The sequence below is a fragment of the Bombina bombina genome, chromosome 7, assembly GCF_027579735.1.
Source record: "Bombina bombina isolate aBomBom1 chromosome 7, aBomBom1.pri, whole genome shotgun sequence".
Taxonomy (NCBI): domain Eukaryota; kingdom Metazoa; phylum Chordata; class Amphibia; order Anura; family Bombinatoridae; genus Bombina; species Bombina bombina.
This window is the reverse complement of record NC_069505.1, coordinates 332,001,719-332,013,798: the sequence shown is the minus strand read 5'-3', so window position 1 is coordinate 332,013,798 and position 12,080 is coordinate 332,001,719. Positions and strand designations below refer to the sequence as shown.

General features: G+C 34.4%; 1 protein-coding gene across 1 annotated transcript in view; it reads right to left on the bottom strand.

The window, feature by feature from the left end:
- PTPRG (protein tyrosine phosphatase receptor type G) overlaps nt 1-12,080 on the bottom strand; it is a 979,702-nt gene that overhangs the window by 183,055 nt on the left and 784,567 nt on the right. Inside the window, 1 exon segment of the mRNA XM_053720987.1 lies at nt 10,163-10,254. Within this exon segment, the coding sequence (XP_053576962.1) occupies nt 10,163-10,254 (92 nt within the window).

Sequence of the window (12,080 nt, the reverse complement as noted above, 5' to 3'; positions counted from 1 at the left end):
TTTTCTCTATTTTTAAACCTTAAAGGGTCATTAAAGGGATGTGAAAATCAAAATTAAAAACTTTCATAACTCAGAGCATGCAATTTTAAATAATTTTCCATTTAACTTCTATTTAATTTTCTTCAGTGATGTAAGCTCAGGAGTGTGCACGTGTCAGCAGCACTATATATTGCAGAAGTTTTGAAAGAATGTTTTACATTTGCAAAAACACTAGATGCCAGCAGTTTTTCCTGCTATGTAGTGCTCCAGACATGTGCATGCTAGCTACCTAGGTATCTCTTTAAAAAAAGAATAATACAAGAATGAAGTAAAATTGATAACAGAAGTAACTTGGAAACATTTTAAAAATTGTATCCTGTCTGAACAACAAAAGAAAAAAATTGGATTTCATGTCCCTTTAAAGAAATAGTCTAGTCAAAATTAAACTTTCATGATTCAGATAGAGCAGACAATTTTCAGCAACTTTCTAATTTTCTCCTATTATCAATTTTTCTTCGTTCTCTTGGTATCTTTATTTGAATGTAAGCATAAGAGCCCACCCATTTTTGGTTTAGCACTTGTATAGTATGTATAGTGCATGATATGTGCGTATTCATTTTTTCAACAAGGGATACTAAGAGAACAAAGCACATTTGAAAATAGAAGTGAATTTAAAAGTGTCTTAAAATGACTGGATCTATCTGAATCATGCAAGTTTAATTTTGACTTTCCTACCCCTTAAAATTACAGAAAAATGGAACAAAATAAAAAATGATAACACATTGCAAAGTTTGTTTTTGTACTACACATAATTAAAAATGCTGTTACGATCTCAGATTGCTTGATGCCCCTTTAAAGAAACATTAAAAAAAAAACGATTCTTTTTATTGCTTCTAAAATAGGGCATTTTAGTTTTAAAAACAGCAACTTTGTTTTTAGGTTTGAATGCAGAGTGTTCACTTATGGAACTATGAGCATTTTTCTCAGTGACCTTCTATACCAGACATCCTCAAACTTGGCCCTCTGGAGGTTTTAGAACTACATTTCCCATGATGCTCAGCTGGCTGGCTGAGCATCATGAGAAATGTAGTTCGAAAACCTCTGGAGGGCCAAGTTTGAGATAGTCTGTTTTATACCCACTGGGGAGCTGTGCACAAAGATGCACTCTCTCTTAGTTTCCAAAACCTTTCCTGTAAATTAACTTTTAAAATCGTTGGTTTTCTAAATTCTACTGAGTTTCTTTAAACGTAAAGGGGCAGTCTACAACAAAATTGTTATGGTTTAAAAAGATAGATAACGCCTTTACAACCCATTCCCCAGCTTTGCTGTTTTTAAGCCACTACAGACAGCCTCTTTTCACATGCTTTTTTATTTGCTTTCCACATCAGGAGACGGCTAGTTCATGTGGGCCATATAGATAACATTGTGCTCACGCCCGGGGAGTTATTTAAGAGTCAGCAAAACACAGCACTAGCTGCCTAAAATGCAAGTCAATAGATAATAAATAAAAAGCCATGTGATCAGGGGGCTGTCAGAAGAGGCTTAGATACAAAGTAATCACAGAGGTAAAAATTATTTTAATATACCTGTTGGTTATGCAAAACTGGGGAATGGGTAATAAAGGGATTATCTATCTGTTAAAACAATATAAATTCTGGTGTAGACTGTCCCTTTAAACTTAAAGAAAGAGGAAATACAGTAGATTTGCATAATTAACAAATACATGATAAAAAGACAATGCAATAGCACTTAGTCTGAACTTCAAAAGACTAATAGATTTTTTTTTCAGATAAATGTTAAAAGTTATGTCTATTTCCACTCCTCCTGTACCATGTGACAGCCATCAGCCAATCACAAATGGATATACGTTTATTCTGTGAATTCTTGCACATGCTCAGTAGGAGCTGGTGGCTCAGTCTAAATATAAAAAGACTGTACACATTTTGTTAATGGAAGTAAATTGGAAAGTTGTTTAAAATTGCATCTTCTATCTGAATCCTGAAAGTTTAATTTTGTCTTGAGTGTCACTTTAAAGGGACAGTCAAGTCAATTTTTTTTTTTCATGTTTCAAATAGGGCATGTCATTTTAAACAACTTTCCAATTTACTTCTATCACCAATTTTGCTTTGTTCTCTTGGTATTCTTAGTTGAAAGCTAAACCTAAGAAGGCTCATATGATAATTTCTAAGCCCTTGAAGGCCGCCTCTTATCACATGCTTTTTTATTTGCTTTTCATAACAGGGGAGAGCTAGTTCGTGTGAGCCATATAGATAACATTGTGATCATGCCCATGGCTTGTTGCAGACACTGCACTAATTGGCTAAAATGAAAGTCAATAGATAATAAATAAAATGTCATGTGATCAGGGGGCTGTCAGAAGATGCTTAGATACAAGTTAATCACAGAGGTAAAAAGTATATTAATATCACAGTGCTGGTTATGGAAAACTGGTGAATGGGTAATAAAGGGATTATGTATCTTTTAAACAACAAAAATTCTGGCGTTGACTGTCCCTTCAAGTTTTACCCCTTATCTATGTCTCCTGCTGAGGACAAAAAAGGGACAAATATAAAACAGGCAATAAAAGAGACAGCAAACAAGACTGTGTGGAACATAAGATTGTTAAAGTAATTAACAGCCAGTTAGCTATTGCCTGTTTTATATACACAGTGTATCCATAATTAACTTCAGATGAAGAGACAGATAAGGAGGAAAGCAAGTTTAAACAAGACAACTGCCCTATTACATTATAGAAACAAAACCTTTGCACTTCTAACTTCAATATTTAAACAACTAATATATTTGTAAAATAAAATACGTCCACATATCTAAGGCGAATCTTTGCTTTGAATACATCATTATCTCTAGCGTGTATTTGCTGTTTAATATCCTTTAAAATATTTCTTTATCATATTCCATGCTAGAATGTTTTTGAGTTTAACATCCCTTTAATCCACCATTTACAAGAGACACATTGGACTTTTTATATTTTTCCTGAAGTCCAATAAAAGGGTTAAAAGTACTGAGCAGCTATTTTGGGCAAAATTCTTGGGGCTACACGCTTGAATGCTATTGGTTGTTTATCACTTTTCTAATGATGAATTTGAACCTTTCATCCTATCATTTTAAATTGGAAGGCCCTCGTCTATCATTTACTTAACCCTTTGAGTGCTTAGATTGATGGCTATCAGTACACACGACTACATAGAAAAAGTTGCCTAATTCCCTCCAAAATGTAAAATTGTTCCACTTGTTTTACATCATCCCCTTAATACAATTTAAAGCAACACTCAAGTCAAAATTAAACTTTCATGATTCAGATAGAGCATGCCTTTTAAAAAAAACTTTCCAATTTACCTACATTAACAAAATTTGCAGTCTTTTTATATTTATAATTTTTGAGGCACCCGCTCCTACTGAGCATGTGCAAGAATTCACAGAATATATGTATATGCATTTATGATTGGCTGATGGCTGTCACATGATACAGAGGAGTGGAAATATACATTTAAGTCTTTCTTTTTGTACATGCATAGTAAATAATAAGCACACACATACAATGTACATGCCTAAAAAGTATGTAAACTGTACATTTTGTTAATGTTCTGTAATTTAGGAACACACCCCATGAAAAGTATTTTGATTACCTCATCTCCTTTGCTGTGCAACATTAAGGACAAATCAAAATAAGAATCATTGTCATAAAGGAACAGTAAACCCAAAATGTTTTTCATGATTCAGATAGATCATATAATTTTAAACAACTTTCCAATTTACTTATATTACCTAATTTGGTTTGTTCACTTGGTATCCTTTGTCAAAAAGCATATCTAAGTAGGCTCAGGAGCAGTAATTCCCTACTGGGAGTTAGCTGCTGATAGGTGGCTGCACTTATTTGCCTTGACATTGGCACACCTGGGGCGCGATCACTACGTTGCATAATTTTCAGCGCAACTCCTGAAACCCACGTCGTCCGTAAGTTTACCTTGCATATCAGGTGAATCACATAACACACACTGCCATATGATAAACTGCCATAAGTAGGCCAAACTGGCGAGGTTCAGGAATATGCGCAACTACTCAGTTGTGGCGTTGTCAGTAATTTATGCCAGTATATTGCACGCGTAAGTTAAAAATAAAATGTAGGGTTTTTTTTATGTTAAATCACGAAAGAAAAAATTTGGGTTCAGTGTCCCTTTAAGGATGCAGGTGAGAGGTTGTGCTGTTTGTGATTGGTTTGACACATTTACAGAGGGCTGATACTGGTTTGATTAATTAAGTGACCAGGAGAGGTTTAAATGTTTGATGTGTGGCTGAAATGTATGCACATGCGTTAGGCGTTTGTTACACCTTCCAGGGACTTAAGCTGCTTTTTTACTGTGTCCAAGGGTTGCTGCGTCTGCCTATGTGTGTCAAGCTGAAAATGGAGTAAAATATTTCCATTCTGCGCACGTAAGTCCATGCGCTGCCTTTGTGATACCGACTGCTGACTCCAGTTCTATGTTAGTTTATGGGAGTAAAAAATGCACACACTGTGAAAAATCTATGCGCGTAACTTGTCTGCTACGCCGGGTTTGTGATTTGCGCGATTTGAGAAAAAAATGGTGATGCTGGTTTTTGCACACGTTGCCAAGTATGTGGTCCAGTGTTAAGTTAGCTCCGTCCCAGTAGTGCATTTCTTCTCCTTCAACTAAGGATAATAAGAGAATGAAGCCAATCTGATAATAGAAGTAAACTGTAAAAAAATTTAAAATTAGATCTATCTGAATCAAGAAAGAAACTATTGATTTTAACTGAAGTAAACATTTAATTCACTACTTAAGGGTTATGAAGGACAATATTTCTGGCCTACAATTGGCCCTTAGTCATGCCTTACATGTCTGCCAATTTTAGGCCTGAAACATGGTTCTTTATGACCCTTATGTAGTGACAATAAAAATGTAAATACACTTAAGAGCATTTCTATTATGATTATAAGTATGATTGTAATACACACATATTAGTAAAACTGAAAAAGGTTAAAACTTTTACTGTGCATGAGACATATGTGCATGGTAACCAGTTGCCCTTGAAATAAATACTGGACAACCTGTAGGTGGCTGGACATGGGTTGTAGTTGGGGGTCTCAAAATCTCTTTCTTAGCCTGCATCCACGACCCCACCATGCCTATATTCACAACTGAAGGTCATTGTATCCCCCTTGGCTGCCAGTAACATACAAATCAATGCATTTTGCTCTTTGGCTGCCAGTGATTTGACCCCCTTTACTGCCAGTATTATACACATAGCAGTTTTTATTTCAAGGGTTACCAGCTGTCCTTGAAATAAATACTGGACAACCTGTGGGTGACTGGACATGGGTTGTAGTTGGGGGTCTCACAATAGCTCTCAAAATCTCTTTCTTAGCCTGCATCCATGACCCCACCATTCCTATATTCATAACTGAAGAGTCATTGTATCCCTTTGGCTGCCAGTAGCATACAAATCAATGCATTTTCCTCTTTGGCTGCCAGTGATTTGACCCCTTGACTGCCAGTATTAGACACGTAGCAATTAACACCCTCAAGACTGTCAGTAACACATAAAAACAGTGTTTTTTTTTTACCCTATTGGATGCCAGCAACAAATATAGTAGTGCATGCACAGGGTAACTTATTTTAGAACCATATTTGTATTTCATAGAGGACATTTTAAATTTAACTGAATTTAAGTGTCCAGTATTTTTGTGTAGATTTTACTGGACAACCTGCTAAAATACTGGACCATCCAGTTGAATACCTGACACCTGGCAACCCGCCTGTAACCCCTCTGAGGAAGCGTGATGTCATAATCTGACATCCCACATATTAACAGGTCCTCTTGTTACAGAATTATTTCTGAATTTATTAATAGCCGGCTACAAAAGATATTGTTTGTATCTGACTGCTTGATATTATATATAAATCAACTACAATGTTTCACATCTAGATACATGATTCTAAGAGGTATTATTCACACACCTATGGTATAAAACGATATCTAGAGAGTTCAAGTGTTTTTAAATGTGTATGATTGAATAGTTAAACCAATAAAGATAAAGTATGAATGGTTAAAAATAATTCCTGTATTATGCAGTGAGAATTTTTTCCTATATAATTGTAGGGGTAAGGCACTCTTTTTTGTTACAGACTTTGTAACTCATTTTTCTGTATGCCACATGCACCTGCATCCAAGAGACTGAGCACGCGTCACCTCAAATGCACACCCTGTACCAACTATCTCTCTTAACAGTCCTGTGTTAAAAAAGGTACCTAGGTAGGCATCTGGATTACTATATGGCAGGATATAGTGCTGCAATCTAGTGCTCTTGCAAATGAATAACATTCTTGCAAAACTGCTGCTATACAGTGCTCCTAAGCATATGTCTCTTCTTATCAACAAAAAAATATCAAAGGAACAAATAAGAATTTATAATAGATGTAACTTAGAAAGTTGTTTAAAATTGTATGTTCTATCTGAATAAAAAAATTTTTTTTGGGGGGGGTTCATATTCCCTTTAACCCCTCTAAAAATTTACTGGAATGACAAAAATAAAGTAAGATTATTACAGTAAATTTCACAGATAAATCATTGTCGTGCATTGCTCTTATGTGAGAAGATGAACCTCACTAACTCACATTTACAGTTACACATTATTTGTATCTGTATTTGAAACACGTCAACAGACTCTCAGATACTACAAAAAAAAATGAAATCAAATTAAAACCAAACAGGGATAATTTGACTGAGACAGAACGTTAGAGGGTTCTGCTCCCTAGAGAGTTTAGAATTTAATTATAACATGTATTGGTCTTTTGGAAAGTGCTGAAGGTACCACAGTAAATGCAAAGGTTAATGCATTACCCTTGACTTGTCCCTAGAATGTCTAAAGACACACTATTGGCCAATCCAGAGTTTACTCTTAAAGGGACATGAAACCCCAACTTTTAATTTCATGATTCAGATGGAGCATACAATTTTAAACAACTGTCTAATTTACTTCCATTATCAAATTTATATATAGCCACCAATGCGCAGCTAGCTCTTAGTAGTGCAAACCTGCTCTGAGCATACCTAGGTATGCAGTAAAACAAAGGAAACCAAAAGAAAAAACAAATTAGGTAATAAAAGTAAATTGGAAAGGTGTTTAAAATTGTATGCTCTGCCTGAATCATGAAAGTTTAATTTTGACTTTACTATATCTTTAAGCAACACATGGAAGAGTACATTTAGAAGGCAGTGGTTCTCTTGGTGCTTTACAGAAAAATAATGAAGGACTTAAACGGACAAACACTTTGAGATGGTAATATAAAATGATAAATTGTATATATAAAAACAACTCTGCAATATACTTTCATTATTTATTTTGTCCTCTTTGCCTGTAATTCCATTCTGAAATTGTGAGCTTTTCAGTTCCTGTTAGAAATGGAAGTGCAGAACACAGTTAAATCCAGCACAACCATTGGCTGCACACTCTAATGACCTATGTATAACTGTCCCTAATTGGCCACAGCAGAGAAGGTAACACAAGTTACAACATGGCAGCTCCCAGTGTTTTATAGACACTAAACCTTTACACTTATTTTGTCACTTTTTAAACAACTAATGAAACTTTAAAAAAATACATCTACATGTTAGTCATGGACTAATCTTTTCTTTGAATGCATCATTCTATCCAGCATGTATTTAGTGTTTAATGTCCCTTTAAGCAAGCATGTTTTTTTTTATTTAAAAAACCCTCTTATTTATTTAAAGGGACATAAAACTCAAAACTTTTATTTAACGATTCAGACAGTAAATGTTTTCAAACCGGTCCTCAGACCTCCCTTACAGGTCAAATTTTGAGGATATCTGAAGTGGAGCACAGGTGAAATAATCAGCTGATTAGTAACCATGATTATTTTACCTGCTCTCATCCAAGGTAATCCTGAAAACCTGGCCTGTTTGGGAGGCCCAAGAACAAGTTTGAAAACCAGTGCTTTAAACCAAAGACAACAGAAATATATGTGGGGACACCAATCAGCAGCTAGTTCTCAGTAGTGCATTGCTGCTTCTGAGCCAACCTAGGTATACTTTTCAACAAATACCAAGAGAATAAAGCAAATTAGATCATAGAAGAAAACAGGAAAGTTGTTTAAAAGTGCATGCTCCATCTGAAACATGAAAGAAAAATTGGAGTTTTATGTCCCTTAAAGTAGTAAACTTAAAGGGACACTGAACCCAATTTTTTTCTTTTGTGATTCAGATAGAGCATGCAATTTTAAGCAACTTTCTAATTTACTCCTTTTATCAAATTTTCTTCATTCTCTTGGTATCTTTATTTGAAAAGCAAGACTGTTAAGATGCCGGCCCATTATCGGTGAACAACCTGGGTTGTTATTGCTGATTGGTGGATAAATTCACCCACTGATAAACAAGTGCTGCCCAGGGTCTGAACCAAAAATTGTCTGGCTCCTTAGCTTAGATGCCTTTTTTTTTTTCAAATAAAGATAGTAAGACAACGAAGAAAAATTGATAATAGGAGTAAATTAGAAAGTTGCTTAAAATTGCACGCTCTATCTGAATCACAAAAGAATAAATTTGCGTTCAGTGTCCCTTTAAAGTGAAGGTAAATCCTAGCGTTTTTTAAATGTTAGGATTTAGCAGTGCTACAAATAAAGTTTTTTTATTTGCCTGCAGCGTATGCCGCACTAAACGCCTCAGGCCTCCCATGGCAAAACGCTTTTTTTTCAATGAGGTGATGTTTCCACCTCTTAGCCAATAGCCATGCGGCCCAGTCGGCATTATGCTGTATGGCTAGCATGCTATTGGCTAATACCACCTCATTGACAAAATAGCGTTCTGCAGTTGGGCCTGAGGCGCTCAGCATGGCATACACTGCAAGTAAAAAAGGAACTTTCAGCATGAAGTATTTGATACTTCATGACTGAAAGTCTCCTTTATTTGTAACACTGGTAAATTCTAGCATTTCAACAAAAACGCTAGGATTTACTATCAATTTAATACTGTACAAAAGTTTGTTTTATTATTATTGGTACACTGATACTTTTACTTATTACTAGTGCACGCATTAGTTATACAATCACCTTTTTCACCATCACAACCTCAAAAGATATAAATGTGACCCTGATGATGACAACACAGTGATATATTGTTGTGATCACATCAATATCATTGCAAAAAAAAAAAAGTTGCCTCAAAAACAAAATAGTTAGTTGAGTATAAGTTTGGGCCAATAGCCAAGAGGTCTGAAACACATTAAACACCAATGAGCTTCAGCCTGTTTCTGACATCCAATAGGAAACACGACATGTCCTCACTACTGAAACCACAAAACCAATGAGAATACAAAGCTAAAAGTGCTTCAGGTTAAGAAAACAAAAGTGTAGTTATCATTAAGAAAGTAATATTGCAATAACACTGTACAGATCAGATCTGTAGGTTTTGTAACAAATAAATGAGTACTCTAATTTTTAAAAATTAAATTTATTAAAATAAATGAAGCGGATATGAAAACCCCTTACCAATTTCACCAAATGTTTATTTTCCCCTATAAGCTGCTGACATATCAGCTGTGAATGACACTGAGTAACAACTTTTGGCTTAGCGGCTGACAGCTTAGAATCTAGCAATTAAAATGACCATTTCTTAAAATGACCTACTCCCTGAATTAAAGGGACATCATTTAGAAAGATTTAAATAGAGCATACACTTTTAAACAACTTCTATTTCATTCTCTCTATATCCTTTGTTTAAAAGCATATCTAAATAGGCTCACTAGCTGCTGATTGGTGGCTGCATATAGGTGCATCATGTGATTGGCTCACCTATGTGCATTGCTATTTCTTCAACAAAGGATACTTAAAGAATGGAGCAAATTAGACAATATAAGTAAATTGTAATGTTTGTTTAACAATGTATTCTCTATCTGAATCAAGAAAGAATACATTTGGGTTTCATGTCCCTTTAACAGACAAAACCACCAGTTCAAACTCTTTAAAACTATATATTATACTAGAAGTTTGGCTACCGCAATGAAGTTACACAAGTTAGTTCTTATTTGCATTTGTTTAAGGTTTAAAACACATCAAATATTCAAATCATTACCCACCCAACAATGCAACTATTATCAATACTAGGTAGCTAAATTATAGTCTGTACATACCTGGAATTGAAATAATTGGGATACTTTCATTGGGAACAACACGTGGGGAATTACTGTCTTCCACATAGAAAGTAGCTGTTTGGAAACACTTCCTATACATGAAAACATAAAAAAAATATGGAACGTTAAATCTCCTGTCCTTAACAACATAATTCTTATAATATGTAACATTTACTTTCTATTTATTGTATCAACATGCTATTAATTTATCTAATACATAGCATGATTGAATAAAATATAAAGAACAATATTAATACATCTGTTTAAATAATTGGTTGTACATTGCAACAATTTCCATTAAGTTTCATTTTCACAACACACTTAATAAACAAACTCAGCAGAAAACTTTGACACAAGCGACTATTTTTCTTGATTTATAAACCCTAATTAAAATGTGTACACAAATCCATCAAAGCAAGTGCAGTTAACAGATTTTACTCAAATTAAAACCCACAGAGAGGGCATGTGCTTCATTATCACACAGATGTTACAGTATAAAAAAAGAGAGCAAAGAAATCGTTCATTTATGGGTGTATAGAACAGGTAAAAAAAAATATGCATCTTCCAGCACAACATCTCAAGCAGTACAGTGTTTCAATTGCACTCACAGCACAATAACATGGTCTAGCAAGGCCTTTTGTAACAGGGTGAGGTTTCTGCAGGACAAATAGAACTGGTTACAAAATGAGACAGCTACAAGAAATAAGATTATAGCATTTTACCTGTACTTAAAGCAAAGCAGAGAGCATAGGCTGGTCATCATATAAAAAGCACTAAGCAGGCATACATTGAGAGCTTCAAGCAGGCTTTGCATGATGAGGCTGAATGAGGTTGGGTTGAGGAACGTCACAGCTCGCTGCTGAGAAGCCAGGGGCCGAGCTGAATATTTAATGAATGCTGCTCTGTGAGAGAGCTATTGTGATAAGAGAGGACTCTAGTCTTGTCTGCCTGCACTTCTTAACATCAGCTCTTTCCATTTAAAAAGGCCCACCTCTCCTGGGTGTATAGTTAATGAACCTGGGCTTCTGCGTGGCTAAGTTTACCTATTATATTTAATGGATTTTTTTTAAGTGCTGGAAAAAAAGACAACATAGACCTTTTTGATCACAATATACTTTAGTTAAAGCAGAACATTAATCTGTCTCTCTTGCAAGTCTACAATAAGTCTATTTTTAAATAAAAGTTACTGGAAAAACAACATATAGTAGCAATATAAAATTGAATAAAAAAGAAACCTTTATTCCATAGTATAATAAATTTTAAAAGGTAACAATTTGAGACAATATCATTCTTCACATTCTTTTGTTTGGTTAAAAATGAATTTGTCTCATACATACAAGCCTTTCTCAGTTGAAAATTAAAATGAATGCGATTTTATTCACACATTTTAGTCATCTATGTAAATTATATCTTACAGAATATGCTACAACAAAATAGCAATATGATTATTATTTATATAAGGATGCTTAAATTATTATTATCATTTTTAATATTTATTTGTAAAGCGCCGCCAAATTCTGTAGCGCTATTAAATAAATATTTAATAATATTAATATTTAATAACTATTTAAGCAAATATTCCATATTAAACTGATAATAAAATAAAAGAAAACTTTTTATGCACATGGATAAGTGTGCATATTACAAGTTGAAAGTAATCTTTTTGCAAGTGAAACACAACGCATGCAAACTTCAAGCCTTTGAATACCATTACTGCGTTAACTTTTCCCCATAGAGCTTAATGGAGCGTGCTAAAAAAACAAACAAAAAAAAACCACATAACTTGCACGCTCACCCAACATCGCGTTTAACCAAGTGCGCTATACCAGAAAGTAGTAATGCATATTTTACATTCTAATGTTCACCACAAAGAAGAAAATGTTCTATTTATTATTAAATATATATTTCTATATACAGG